The sequence below is a fragment of the Notothenia rossii genome (assembly GCF_949606895.1).
Source record: "Notothenia rossii genome assembly, chromosome: 9".
Classification (NCBI taxonomy): Eukaryota; Metazoa; Chordata; class Actinopteri; order Perciformes; family Nototheniidae; genus Notothenia; species Notothenia rossii.
Window position 1 is genome coordinate 81,982,187 of NC_136907.1, and position 15,524 is coordinate 81,997,710.

At 48.7% G+C, this 15,524-nt stretch overlaps 1 protein-coding gene across 4 annotated transcripts in view; it reads left to right on the plus strand.

Annotated features, from left to right (window-relative positions):
- Positions 1–519: 519 nt before the first annotated feature.
- wdr33 (WD repeat domain 33) overlaps positions 520–15,524 on the plus strand; it is a 39,460-nt gene continuing 24,455 nt past the window's right edge. For 3 of the 4 annotated variants that reach the window (XM_079651465.1, XM_079651467.1, XM_079651466.1), the window contains exons 1-8: positions 523–706; positions 3,607–3,825; positions 4,593–4,661; positions 5,325–5,429; positions 7,304–7,399; positions 11,339–11,490; positions 11,595–11,692; positions 11,996–12,122. In XM_079651465.1, the coding sequence (XP_079507591.1) occupies positions 3,622–3,825; positions 4,593–4,661; positions 5,325–5,429; positions 7,304–7,399; positions 11,339–11,490; positions 11,595–11,692; positions 11,996–12,122 (851 nt within the window). In that variant the 5' untranslated portion in view covers positions 523–706; positions 3,607–3,621. Of the gene's footprint in view, positions 707–3,606; positions 3,826–4,592; positions 4,662–5,324; positions 5,430–7,303; positions 7,400–11,338; positions 11,491–11,594; positions 11,693–11,995; positions 12,123–15,524 lie in introns of all 4 variants that reach the window. The other variant, XM_079651468.1, reaches the window with a different exon arrangement.

Sequence of the window (15,524 nt, forward strand, 5' to 3'; positions counted from 1 at the left end):
AACTGAATAAAACTGTTTATTAAGACAATTAAATATATATACTACTATATTATCAGACCTTATACTATGTGGCGTATTCTGAAAATATATCACAATGTACCATGTATACACGCTTTGTTTTCCTCTCAATGTATTTACAATTGGCAAACAGAACCAGCCTCTTCTTTCATTTTAGATATTGTTTATACCATGTTTTTTCACTCTGCTTTATCTTTTGCTGGACTTATAACTTCTTACTGTACATTTCACATTTATATTTAATTGAATATGCCATTCTTGCCCACTTAATGTAAATAATATCCCACTTTCATATTGCATTTGCTGTAATTTATATAATACGGTTTATTTTCTACTCTTTTTTTAGATTTAATTTAGCATTAATAAAGTATATCTTATCTCAAAGTACGTCTTCTCTGTTCTCTTTACTGTATCTGCACTATACCTCAGATTCAGATTGTTATTATATCACACAACTACATTTCCCTGCATGCCTTGCGCGAAGACGCTGGGCTGTATCCTGCCAATCCCGCCCGTTGTGAGAATCTCCCGGCATGCCTTTCTGTAGGCCGAGAAGAAGCAGGAGAAGCGTCATGATGGATGTATAAAGAGCTTTTTATTCATCTATTAAATCAGCTTCTTCCATGTTTCCTCAGAGAGAGTCTGTGGAGGATCGATAGAGACAGAGAGAGAGTATCTGCAGGCTGAGGTGAGCTCTGAGCGCCGCGGTTAGCTCCTGCTAGCACACAGCTACCGGTTTGAATCTGATAAACACATTAAAGACACACAAACACCACCTGAAAAACACCTGAAACTGCTGCTAAAAACACCTGAAACTGCTCCTAAAAACACGTGAAACTGCTCCTAAATACACCTGAAACTGTTCTTAAATACACCTGTAACTGCTGCTAAATACCACGAGATCTCCACTAACAACCAGAGAGGTGTGTTTACATGATGAGCTACAAGCTAACGGCTAGCCTATTAGCATCGTTAGCCGCAGGAGCTAATGTTTTCTTTTTCATTTTACAACATTTAAGGAACTTCTTTCCGGTTAATGACATTGGATAGTGCAAATACAGTGTAGATAATAATAAAACCAACAGTTTACATGTGACAGAATTAAGAATTACAAACGAAAACAACAGTGACTAACAACAGAGTAACATGAGTCTCACAATGAGACACGTTTCCTGGCCGTTTCTTATGTAAAGTTCGTTCTTTCATCTAATAAAGTGGGGTTTAATATAATATGTATATATGATATATATGTGTATATAGCGTTTCTTTAACCAGAAGCAGCCCGGGGTTCTGTTAGCTTTGTTAGCCGCAGGAGCTAATGGTGTTAGCAGCATCCCGGGCTGTTTGAAATAATACTGTTGTTTAAAAACAGAAGTTCTGTCACAAATCACAGAAACACCCATAGTGCGAGCGATATGTTGGATATATATTACAGTCATGCCGTCTGTTTCAGTGTTAGCTCAGTGTTAGCTCAGTGTTAGCCACCTGTTCGGCTAGCTGCTGTGGAGCCTCGTGCTTCCGTTGGTGATGAAAACAGCCTCAGGAACTCCAGGACTTTACTTCAGGTAGCTAAAGTACAGTGTAGGATACTACGATACGATCCGATGATACTTTAATGGCCAGGTCAAGTCCGAGATGCTTCTTGCATTCCAGCAGCTCCATGTGTAACATCAACAGACACACATCAAGACACATGAGAAACAAACAACAAACATGTAACATCACAGAGGGATCAGAGAGAGATGCTCAAAGGGCCTTCAGCGTGCATCTGACCTGTAGCTCTGTGTTCACTGAGAGGACAGGCTGGAGCACAAAGGATGCTTCAGGCTGACTTTAGTGAATCTCCATTAGATGGTAGCAGTTCAGATTCTCTGTTTGAGCATGCTTTGGGTCCCAGATGATGCTGTTGGAGCCTCTCAGGCCATTATGGTCTGTGAGTCAAAGCCCTGCTTTCAACAGACTCAAGTACAAACGTATTGGCATCAAACTGACCTGAATCACCTCAGATGATCTGACAGGTGGTTTTAGTGAGTAGACTGTTCATAGTGAAGACATTCAGTTTGAGGGAAACAGCCGGTGCTGAACACGCAGATAGCTGTCACACGAAGCATGTCTTTATTTCTACTTTTCTGGAAACTATAAATAATTGATCTAAAACACAGTAGTTCTTCAAAGCCAGTAATACATTTTAGGGCTGCACGATTTTTGAAAAGATAAATGTTATTTAGCATTAGCCTCCTTTAGCTTAGCGGTGGTGAGGTGAAGTCATGTGACCGTGATGTAGTTCCTTTATAGCCCAACATTAGCCGCCTTTAGCTTAGCGGTGGTGAGGTGAAGTCATGTGACCGTGATGTAGTTCCTTTATAGCCCAACATTAGCCTCCTTTAGCTTAGTGGTGGTGACGTGAGGTCATGTGACCGTGCTGTAGTTCCTTTATAGCCCAACATTAGCCGCCTTTAGCTTAGCGGTGGTGACGTGAAGTCATGTGACCGTGCTGTAGTTCCTTTATAGCCCAACATTAGCCGCCTTTAGCTTAGCGGTGGTGACGTGAAGTCATGTGACCGTGCTGTAGTTCCTTTATAGCCCAACATTAGCCGCCTTTAGCTTAGCGGTGGTGACGTGAAGTCATGTGACCGTGCTGTAGTTCCTTTATAGCCCAACATTAGCCTCCTTTAGCTTAGCGGTGGTGACGTGAAGTCATGTGACCGTGCTGTAGTTCCTTTATAGCCCAACATTAGCCTCCTTTAGCTTAGCGGTGGTGACGTGAAGTCATGTGACCGTGCTGTAGTTCCTTTATAGCCCAACATTAGCCTCCTTTAGCTTAGCGGTGGTGACGTGAAGTCATGTGACCGTGCTGTAGTTCCTTTATAGCCCAACATTAGCCACCTTTAGCTTAGCGGTGGTGAGGTGAAGTCATGTGACCGTGCTGTAGTTCCTTTATAGCCCAACATTAGCCACCTTTAGCTTAGCAGTGGTGACGTGAAGTCATGTGACCGTGCTGTAGTTCCTCTATAGCCCAACATTAGCCTCCTTTAGCTTAGCGGTGGTGACGTGAAGTCATGTGACCGTGCTGTAGTTCCTTTATAGCCCAACATTAGCCTCCTTTAGCTTAGCGGTGGTGACGTGAAGTCATGTGACCGTGCTGTAGTTCCTTTATAGCCCAACATTAGCCACCTTTAGCTTAGCAGTGGTGACGTGAAGTCATGTGACCGTGCTGTAGTTCCTCTATAGCCCAACATTAGCCTCCTTTAGCTTAGCGGTGGTGACGTGAAGTCATGTGACCGTGCTGTAGTTCCTCTATAGCCCAACATTAGCCTCCTTTAGCTTAGCGGTGGTGACGTGAAGTCATGTGACCGTGCTGTAGTTCCTCTATAGCCCAACATTAGCCTCCTTTAGCTTAGCGGTGGTGACGTGAAGTCATGTGACCGTGCTGTAGTTCCTCTATAGCCCAACATTAGCCTCCTTTAGCTTAGCGGTGGTGACGTGAAGTCATGTGACCGTGCTGTAGTTCCTTTATAGCCCAACATTAGCTGTTTAAAGCTCCTGATTGATTTAACCATACTCTAACCCACCTGTCCCCCCCTGCAGGTACAGAGAGTCACCATGGCGACGGACATCGGTTCCCCGCAGCGCTTCTTCCACATGCCGCGCTTCCAGCACCAGGCTCCGCGGCAGGTGTTCTACAAGAGGCCGGACTTCGCCCAGCAGCAGGCGATGCAGCAGCTCACCTTCGACGGGAAGCGCATGAGGAAGGCTGTGAACCGCAAGACCATCGACTACAACCCCTCTGTCATCAGACACCTGGAGGTAAACACTCACCTGTTCAGCTGTCCATCACTAACCCCTCTGTCATCAGACACCTGGAGGTAAACACTCACCTGTTCACCTGTCCATCACTAACCCCTCTGTCATCAGACACCTGGAGGTAAACACTCACCTGTTCACCTGTCCATCACTAACCCCTCTGTCATCAGACACCTGGAGGTAAACACAAACCTGTTCACCTGTCCATCACTAACCCCTCTGTCATCAGACACCTGGAGGTAAACACTCACCTGTTCACCTGTCCATCACCCACCCCTCACAGGAGCAGCTCGTGTACAGCAGGATTCTCTCCATGCAGTAAATAAAGCATCAGAGAAAACATTTACAAAGTGTACAGATCATATAGATGTAATGTGTGTCCTGAGCTCCAGTGAAACTGTGTGTGTGTGTGTGTGTGTGTGTCATGCAGCTCCAGTGAAACTGTGTGTGTGTGTGTGTGTGTCATGCAGCTCCAGTGAAACTGTGTGTGTGTGTGTCATGCAGCTCCAGTGAAAGTAAGTGTGTGTGTGTGTGTGTGTGTGTGTGTGTGTGTGTGTGTGTGTGTGTGTGTGTGTGTGTGTGTGTGTGTGTGTGTGTGTGTGTGTGTGTGTGTGTGTGTGTGTGTGTGTGTGTGTGTGTGTGTGTGTGTGTGTGTGTGTGTGTGTGTGTGTGTGTGTGTCATGCAGCTCCAGTGAAACAGTGTGTGTGTGTGTGTGTGTGTGTGTGTGTCATGCAGCTCCAGTGAAACAGTGTGTGTGTGTGTGTTGCAGAACCGCCTGTGGCAGCGCGACCACAGAGACTTCAGGGCGCTGCAGCCGGACGCTGGCTGTTACAACGAGGTGAGAACGTGACTCAGCGTTGATGAATCACCTGTGACCTCAGCTGCTCTCTGATTGGCTCATCCACTCTTTTAGCTTTTCTCTGATTTTCTGTTTTTTCTCAGGAATTTTTGATTTTTTTGCCTTCTTCTCTCAAATTGTGGCTTTTTTCTCAGAATTTTAGCTTTTGTTTCTTAGCTCTGAATTTTGCCATGATTCTGAGATTTTCTAAAAGCCTAAATGTCTAATGGGAGCTATCAGCTGCTCTCTGCTTCGCCCTCGCTCATCTCTGCCCTTTACTCTCCTGATTATAAACACAAGTCCTCCGACCTTTGTTCCCATGACCCTGGGAGCAAAGTCAGATCGCTCATGAGCTCAGTCCTCCGCACTGCAGAGATTACTCTACAGAGTCATTGCTCTGTTACAGCAGGCAGAGCCACAGACAGCTTGATGTTACCTAAGAAGCATACACAGATATAAAAATGATACAGTTTACAAAATACAGATCCTGTAACAGCTCTGGAGATGCAGCAGCCAGGTGCACAGCACATCCTTTGTCTTTCACAGGGTCACAACGCTCCGTGTTTGGACAGATCCAGTGTCTTCAATCCTATTGTTTTTACAGTATCAGAAATGAGGTTGTGTGTGTTGTAATATGTGTGTGTGTGTGTGTGTGTGTTTCAGCTGGTTCCTCCTGTGGGGATGGTGAACAACTCGATGAACGCCGTCACCACCAAGTTTGTCCGAACCTCCACCAACAAAGTGAAGTGTCCCGTGTTTGTGATCAGGGTGAGTCGCCTGCTGATCAGAGAGAGAGAGATATCACAGTTCAAGTCTCTGTCACCGTGAGCTCAGCAGCTACAGAGGAGACATGGAGGTGACTCACTGAGGTCCTCCTCCAGCAGAGCATCATGCAGATATATAGGATCACAACAGATACAATAGTGCAAGAGAATGATTTGAGATTTGCAAGTTCATTCAAAGAGTCTGTCTGCAGCAAAGGGGATATGAGATAGATGAGTGTGATGGATGTTCTCCACAGAGCTCAGGTGGGTCTGATGGCCTGAGGAGGAGCCCGTCTGCTGGGAGGAGACCAGAGGCCTGTACTACGAAGCTGGTTCAACCTAACCTGGATATGTTTGAGTTAGCCGGTTGGCCTAATCCAAAACATACGCGCTCTCGCTAAACGGTCCTACGACGCTGGTTATCAAGTGGATCGTTCAAGCCAGCCGTGTCCTATCTAGTTAGGAGCGTGTTCACATGAAAGGGGTGGTATCTGGAGCATTCGACCAATCACAAACATGGAGAAGCGTACTGACAGCGCAGCGTCATACTTCCTGAATGAAAAGTCAACTATAATATTAGACATATGAAGAAGTTAAACTTTAAACATCCATGACTTAAACACTTGATCCAGGATCAAAGCCACATAGCTGCACCTGCAAGGTGAATACAGCTGGTAACAGAACAAGTGTTTGAATGCGTACATGAACAGGTTTATGATATCACTGCCCCGTCTAAGACACCATCTGACTTTCATTACATTTGACTCGAGTGTTTCCTCAACTTAATGTGTTGCTTCAAATAATCCTTCTGCATCCAGTATGTGACACTGTGAGTGTTGCACGGCCAGATACGGCTCAGCTGACTCAGATAAGGAGATGATACATTATGATGTGATATGCCGCGGACTGTACTTAATGTTACTCTGATCCGGTTACTTATGTTGTGGCAGATATTTAAGTAAGCTTTCTTAACGCTAATGTTCTAATAGTCAGATTGCTCTGAAGATGGGAGGTGATATTCTATTAATGTTCAAGTTCACACAGTCGCTGATTTTTGCCGGCCGTCTTTCCTGCAACGGCAGCTTTTCTGTATTTCCTTTCTCCTGGAATATGACTTGATCGCTTTAAACTCTGCACACTGAGCTCTGATTGGTCAGCAGGCAGTGCTTTCACTGAGTTGAGCTCTTAGCCTGCAACCTAACCTGCTCCGGGGCAGGTTAGCCGCTCAGCATCAGTTACCATGGAGATCTAGCCCGCTAAAAAGAGAACCAGCTTCGTAGGACCGGAAACCCAGAGTTTACCTGAAGTTAGCCGCTAAGAGAACATCCTGCTTCGTAGTACAGGCCTCAGGTGCTGCAGGGTGCTGTCTGACCTGCAGGGTGCTAACTGACCTGCAGGGTGCTGTCTGTCTGACCTGCAGGGTGCTGTCTGACCTGCAGGGTGCTGTCTGACCTGCAGGGCGCTGTCTGATCTGCAGGGCGCTGTCTGACCTGCAGGGTGCTGTCTGACATGCAGGGCGCTGTCTGACCTGCAGGGCGCTGTTTGACCTGCAGGGCGCTGTCTGACCTGCAGGGTGCTGTCTGACCTGCAGGGTGCTGTCTGACCTGCAGGGTGCTATCTGACCTGCAGGGTGCTGTCTGACCTGCAGGGTGCTGTCTGACCTGCAGGGTGCTATCTGACCTGCAGGGTGCTGTCTGACCTGCAGGGTGCTGTCTGATCTGCAGGGCGCTGTTTGACCTGCAGGGTGCTGTCTGACCTGCAGGGTGCTGTCTGACCTGCAGGGTGCTATCTGACCTGCAGGGTCAGCATTATAGATGTGTTGTTATACCGCTGTTGGTTACTGACCTGTTGTTGTTGTTTACCTCCTGTTCTCTGCAGTGGACCCCCGAGGGCCGCCGGCTCGTCACCGGAGCCTCCAGCGGGGAGTTCACCCTGTGGAACGGACTCACCTTCAACTTTGAGACCATCCTCCAGGTACACACTCTGCTGTACACACACTCCTACACACACTCTGCTGTACACACACTCCTACACACACTCTGCTGTACACACACTCCTACACACACTCTGCTGTACACACACTCCTACACACACACTGCTGTACACACACTCCTACACACACACTGCTGTACACACACTCCTACACACACTCTAATGTACACACACTCTGCTGTACACACACTCTGCTGTACACACACTCCTACACACACTCTGCTGTGCACACACTCCTACACACACTCTGCTGTGCACACACTCCTACACACACACTGCTGTACACACACTCCTACACACACACTGCTGTACACACACTCCTACACACACTCTAATGTACACACACTCTGCTGTACACACACTCTGCTGTACACACACTCCTACACACACTCTGCTGTGCACACACTCTGCTGTACACACACTCCTACACACACTCTGCTGTACACACACTCCTACACACACTCTGCTGTGCACACACTCTGCTGTACACACACTCCTACACACACTCTGCTGTACACACACTCCTACACACACTCTGCTGTGCACACACTCTGCTGTACACACACTCCTACACACACACTGCTGTACACACACTCCTTCACACACTCTGCTGTACACACACACTGCTGTACACACACTCCTACACACACTCTGCTGTACACACACTCCTTCACACACTCTGCTGTACACACTCTCTAACGTCTCCTATCTCCTGTCTCCTCTCTAAGCTCCTCTCTCCTTTGCCCTCTCTAACGTCTCCTGTGTCCTCTCTAACGTCTCCTGTCTCCTCTGTCCTCTCTAACGTCTCCTGTCTCCTCCCTCCTGTGTCCTCTCTAGCGTCTCCTGTGTCCTCTCTCCTGTGTCCTCTCTAACGTCTCCTGTCTCCTCTCTCCTGTGTCCTCTCTAACGTCTCCTGTGTCCTCTCTCCTGTGTCCTCTCTAACGTCTCCTGTGTCCTCTCTCCTGTGTCCTCTCTAACGTCTCCTGTGTCCTCTCTCCTGTGTCCTCTCTAACGTGTCCTCTATAACGTCTCCTTTTTCCTCTCTCCTCTGTCCTCTCTAACGTCTCCTGTGTCCTCTCTCCTGTGTCCTCTCTAATGTCTCCTGTGTCCTCTCTAACGTCTCCTCTGTCCTCTCTAACGTCTCCTGTCTCCTCTCTCCTGTGCCCTCTCTAACATCTCCTGTCTCCTCTCTCCTGTGTCCTCTCTAACGTCTCCTCTGTCCTCTCTAACGTCTCCTGTGTCCTCTCTCCTCTGTCCTCTCTAACATCTCCTGTGTCCTCTCTAACGTCTCCTGTCTCCTCTCTCCTCTGTCCTCTCTAACGTCTCCTTTCTCCTCTCTCCTGTGTCCTCTCCTGTGTCCTCTCTAACATCTCCTCTGTCCTCTCTAACGTCTCCTGTGTCCTCTCTAACGTCTCCTGTGTCCTCTCTCCTGTGTCCTCTCTAACGTCTCCTGTGTCCTCTCTAACGTCTCCTGTCTCCTCTCTCTTCTGTCCTCTCTAACGTCTCCTTTCTCCTCTCTCCTGTGTCCTTTCCTGTGTCCTCTCTAACGTCTCATGTCTCCTCTCTCTTCTGTCCTCTCTAACGTCTCCTTTCTCCTCTCTCCTGTGTCCTCTCCTAGGTCCTCTCTAACGTCTCCTGTCTCCTCTGTCCTCTCTAACGTCTCCTGTGTCCTCTCTCCTGTGTCCTCTCTAACGTCTCCTGTCTCCTCTGTCCTCTCTAACGTCTCCTGTCTCCTCTCTCCTGTGTCCTCTCTAACATCTCCTGTCTCCTCTCTCTTGTGTCCTCTCTAACGTCTCCTGTGTCCTCTCTAACGTCTCCTGTGTCCTCTCTCCTGTCTCCTCTCTAACGTCTCCTGTGTCCTCTGTAACGTCTCCTGTGTCCTCTGTAACGTCTCCTATGTCCTCTCTAAGCTCCTCTCTCCTGTGTCCTCTAACGTCTCCTGTGTCCTCTCTAACGTCTCCTATGTCCTCTCTAAGTTCCTCTCTCCTGTGTCCTCTCTAAGCTCCTATCTCCTGTGTCCTCTCTCCTCTCTAAGCTCCTCTCTCCTGTGTCCTCTCTAATGTCTCCTGTGTCCTCTCTAACATCTCATGTGTCCTCTCTAATGTCTCCTGTGTCCTCTCTAACGTCTCCTCTCTCCTCTCTAACGTCTCCTGTCTCCTCTCTCCTGTGTTCTCTCTAACGTCTCGTGTGTCCTCTCTAACGTCTCCTGTCTCCTCTCTCCTGTGTCCTCTCTAAGCTTCTCTCTCCTCTCTCCTCTCTAATGTCTCCTGTGTCCTCTCTAACGTCTCCTGTCTCCTCTCTCCTGTGTCCTCTCTAAGCTCCTCTCTCCTGTGTCCTCTCTAACGTCTCCTGTGTCCTCTCTAACGTCTCCTGTCTCCTCTCTCCTGCGTCCTCTCTAACGTCTCCTGTGTCCTCTCTAACGTGTCCTGTCTCCTCTCTCCTCTGTCCTCTCTAACGTCTCCTGTCTCCTCTCTCCTGTGTCCTCTCTAACGTCTCCTGTGTCCTCTCTAAGCTCCTCTCTCCTGTGTCCTCTCTAACGTCTCCTGTGTCCTCTCTAACGTCTCCTATGTCCTCTCTAAGCTCCTCTCTCCTGTGTCCTCTCTAAGCTCTTCTCTCCTGTGTCCTCTCTAAGCTCCTCTCTCCTGTGTCCTCTAACGTCTCCTGTGTCCTCTCTAACGTCTCCTCTCTCCTCTCTAAGCTCCTCTCTAAGCTCCTCTCTCCTCTCTAAGCTCCTCTCTCCTGTGTCCTCTCTAACATCTCCTGTGTCCTCTCTAACGTCTCCTATGTCCTCTCTAAGCTCCTCTCTCCTGTGCCCTCTCTAAGCTCCTCTCTCCTGTGTCCTCTCTAACGTCTCCTATGTCCTCTCTAAGCTCCTCTCTCCTGTGTCCTCTCTAAGCTCCTCTCTCCTGTGTCCTCTCTAACGTCTCCTGTGTCCTCTCTAAGTTCCTCTCTCCCTTGTCCTCTCTAACGTCTCCTGTGTCCTCTCTAAGCTCCTCTCTCCTGTGTCCTCTCTAACCTCTCCTGTGTCCTCTCTAAGCTCCTCTCTCCCGTGTCCTCTCTAACCTCTCCTGTGTCCTCTCTAAGCTCCTCTCTCCTGTGTCCTCTCTAAGCTCCTCTCTCCCGTGTCCTCTCTAACCTCTCCTGTGTCCTCTCTAACGTCTCCTATGTCCTCTCTAAGCTCCTCTCTCCTGTGTCCTCTCTGAGCTCCTCTCTCCTGTGTCCTCTCTGAGCTCCTCTCTCCTGTGTCCTCTCTAAGCTCCTCTCTCCTGTGTCCTCTCTGAGCTCCTCTCTCCTGTGTCCTGTCTAAGCTCCTCTCTCCTGTGTCCTCTTTAACGTCTCCTGTGTCCTCTCTAAGCTCCTCTCTCCTGTGTCCTCTCTAACGTCTCCTGTGTTCTCTCTAACTTCTCCTATTTCCTCTCTAAGCTCCTCTCCTGTGTCCTCTCTAAGCTCCTCTTTCCTGTGTCCTCTCTAAGCTCCTCTCTCCAGTGTCCTCTCTAAGCTCCTCTTTCCTATTTCTTCTCTAAGCTCCTCTCTCCTGTGTCCTCTCTAAGCTCCTCTCTCCTATGTCCTCTCTAAGCTCCTCTCTCCTGTGTCCTCTCTAAGCTCCTCTCTCCTGTGTCCTCTCTAACGTCTCCTGTGTCCTCTCTAACGTCTCCTATGTCCTCTTTAAGTTCCTCTCTCCTGTGTCCTCTCTAAGTTCCTCTCTCCTGTGTCCTCTCTAAGCTCCTCTCTCCTGTGTCCTCTCTAACGTCTCCTATGTCCTCAGGCCCACGACAGCCCCGTGCGGGCGATGACCTGGTCTCATAACGACATGTGTCTCCTGTCTCCTCTCTAACGTCTCCTGTCTCCTCTAACGTCTCCTGTGTCCTCTCTAACGTCTCCTCTCTAATGTCTCCTGTCTCCTCTCTCCTATGTCCTCAGGCCCACGACAGCCCCGTGCGGGCGATGACCTGGTCTCATAACGACATGTGGATGCTGACGGCGGATCACGGCGGCTACGTGAAGTACTGGCAGTCCAACATGAACAACGTGAAGATGTTCCAGGCTCACAAGGAGGCCATTCGAGAAGCCAGGTTGATACCATATTAATAATACTGATGATGGTGATGAAGGTGATGATGATGATGAAGGTGATGATGATGAATGGTGTGTGTGTGTGTGTGTGTGTGTGTGTCAGTTTCTCTCCCACAGATAATAAGTTTGCGACGTGCTCTGACGACGGCACGGTGAGGATCTGGGACTTCATGCGCTGCCACGAGGAGAGGATCCTCCGAGGTTAGTATTCGTATATTGGTGTAGTATTTATATTACTATTGTATTATTATTAGAATTGATGCAGCCTCGTAGAAAAATGAATTTTCATTCATAAATAAAAACATGAAAGAATAATTGAAATAAAGTTACAGATCGAAGAAAGCATTAATACTAATCTAAATGAATCTGTTGAAGGTCCCGTGTCCTGCTGCTCTGGTTCTGACCCGTCCCCGTGTGTTCTGTAGCTTCTGCATGTGACCGCTCTGCAGAGTCACTAACCCTCAAAGTGTGTGTGTGTGTGTGTGTGTGTGTGTGTGTGTGTAGGTCACGGTGCAGATGTGAAGTGCGTGGACTGGCACCCTTCCAAAGGCCTGGTGGTCTCCGGCAGCAAAGACAGCCAGCAGCCGATCAAGTTCTGGGACCCGAAGACCGGGCAGAGCCTGGCCACGCTGTGAGTGCTGTTGTTATTACATTAGATAAACAGAGCACACTCTGTGAGGCTCTGTTATTATAATGATTACTCCTCCGTGTAGGGATGCATATCGTTGACTTGTTTACGATGCCGGTACTCAACCGATACCGCTGAACGATACCGATACTCAACCGATACCGCTGAACGATACCGGTACTCAACCGATAGCGCTGAACGATACCGATACTCAACCGATACCGCTGAACGATACCGATACTCAACCGATAGCGCTGAACGATACCGATACTCAACCGATAGCGCTGAACGATACCGATACTCAACCGATAGCGCTGAACAATACCGATACTCAACCGATACTCAACCGATGCCGCTGAACGATGACGATACTCAACCGATACTCAACCGATACTCAACCAATACCGATACTCAACCGATACCGATACTCGACCGATACCGCTGAACGATACCGATACTCAACCGATACCGATACTCAGCCGATACCGCTGAACGATACCGATACTCAACCGATACTCAACCGATACCGATACTCAGCCGATACCGCTGAACGATACCAATACTCAACCGATACCGCTGAACGATACCGATACTCGACTATTATCTATGAAGAAAACTGATTCTGCAATATCATTTATATCAACCATCAGGCGGGAATAGCACATCTTCCAGAGGTGGGAGTAAGTCCTACATGTGCAAGTCATGAGCAAGTCCCAAGCCACTGTGGTGAGAGTCAAGTCGTTGCACAGGTCAAGTCATACGACATTCTGATGAATAACCCCAGTTTCCGCATTTAAATCAGTTCAAATATTGTGGTTATGAAAAGTTTATTTTTATTTTCAACATAAACAGCAATGGAGAGTGGGGCGCTGACATTATAACACTTTATTACATGGCTTAGTTGAATACTCTATTCTGATTGGTCAATTCAGAACACGTGACACGTTGTTAATCCAGAACAGACAGACCGCTGTCAAGGACTTACTGACCGTTTTTAAGGACGCTCACAGCTGCACAAAGAAGTCCGGTCGATTGAACTGTATACAGTTTGGTGGAGACCCCACCATCAGACTGGCAGTGGTTACAGACCCCACCCATCAGACTGGCAGTGGTTTGAGACCCCACCATCAGACTGGCAGTGGTTACAGACCCCACCATCAGACTGGCAGTGGTTTGAGACCCCACCATCAGACTGGCAGTGGTTACAGACCCCACCATCAGACTGGCAGTGGTTACAGACCCCACCATCAGACTGGCAGTGGTTACAGACCCCACCATCAGACTGGCAGTGGTTACAGACCCCACCATCAGACTGGCAGTGGTTACAGACCCCACCATCAGACTGGCAGTGGTTTGAGACCCCACCATCAGACTGGCAGTGGTTACAGACCCCACCATCAGACTGGCAGTGATTACAGACCCCACCATCAGACTGGCAGTGGTTACAGACCCCACCTTCAGACTGGCAGTGGTTACAGACCCCACCATCAGACTGGCAGTGGTTACAGACCCCACCATCAGACTGGCAGTGGTTTGAGACCCCACCATCAGACTGGCAGTGGTTACAGACCCCACCATCAGACTGGCAGTGATTACAGACCCCACCATCAGACTGGCAGTGGTTACAGACCCCACCATCAGACTGGCAGTGGTTACAGACCCCACCATCAGACTGGCAATGGTTACAGACCCCACCCATCAGACTGGCAGTGGTTTGAGACCCCACCATCAGACTGGCAGTGGTTTGAGACCCCACCATCAGACTGGCAGTGGTTACAGACCCCACCATCAGACTGGCAGTGGTTACAGACCCCACCCATCAGACTGGCAGTGGTTTGAGACCCCACCTTCAGACTGGCAGTGGTTACAGACCCCACCTTCAGACTGGCAGTGGTTACAGACCCCACCATCAGACTGGCAGTGGTTACAGACCCCACCTTCAGACTGGCAGTGGTTACAGACCCCACCATCAGACTGGCAGTGGTTTGAGACCCCACCATCAGACTGGCAGTGGTTACAGACCCCACCATCAGACTGGCAGTGGTTACAGACCCCACCCATCAGACTGGCAGTGGTTTGAGACCCCACCTTCAGACTGGCAGTGGTTACAGACCCCACCTTCAGACTGGCAGTGGTTACAGACCCCACCATCAGACTGGCAGTGGTTACAGACCCCACCTTCAGACTGGCAGTGGTTACAGACCCCACCCATCAGACTGGCAGTGGTTTGAGACCCCACCATCAGACTGGCAGGGGTTACAGACCCCACCTTCAGACTGGCAGTGGTTACAGACCCCACCATCAGACTGGCAGTGGTTACAGACCCCACCATCAGACTGGCAGTGGTTTGAGACCCCACCATCAGACTGGCAGTGGTTACAGACCCCACCATCAGACTGGCAGTGGTTACAGACCCCACCATCAGACTGGCAGTGGTTACAGACCCCACCCATCAGACTGGCAGTGGTTTGAGACCCCACCTTCAGACTGGCAGTGGTTACAGACCCCACCATCAGACTGGCAGGGGTTACAGACCCCACCCATCAGACTGGCAGTGGTTTGAGACCCCACCATCAGACTGGCAGTGGTTTGAGACCCCACCATCAGACTGGCAGTGGTTACAGACCCCACCATCAGACTGGCAGTGGTTACAGACCCCACCATCAGACTGGCAGTGGTTACAGACCCCACCTTCAGACTGGCAGTGGTTACAGACCCCACCTTCAGACTGGCAGTGGTTACAGACCCCACCATCAGACTGGCAGTGGTTACAGACCCCACCCATCAGACTGGCAGTGGTTACAGACCCCACCTTCAGACTGGCAGTGGTTACAGACCCCACCTTCAGACTAGGGCTGCAACAAACGACTAATTTGATAATCGATTAATGAAACGATTAATCGATTATTCGGATCGTTAAGGTTTTAACTGTACTACTACTTATATCAATACTGCTTATCGATCCGGTCCTTTTAACAATAGTATTAACGGTTCTTTTGACAAGAAATAAGGTAAACTAACTTAACAAATTGTGAACAAAACTAACATTGCTTTTTATTTTTAATTAAATGCATAATATTTCACATCAAAAGAAACAACAATGTTTTAACAAATCATATTAAATAATGTGATGACAGAACTGTAAACCGAATAGCTGAAACTTTAACAAACTAACTCAGTTACCTCTAATCATTAACCTATGTTTTTATAACTGAGTTAACTCCGTGTGTTGCTGCTAGCATACATAACACCTGACGTGGAAACGTTACTCGTGGATGGGGCTACAGAGCTACTAGAAAGACAGTGGAACCCGGTGCATTCCTCCGTCTGGATGTGGTGCACTTTGATAAATGTTTAGACAAATTGCTCGTTTTACCGCCTTTATATGATAAACTGTTATTGCAC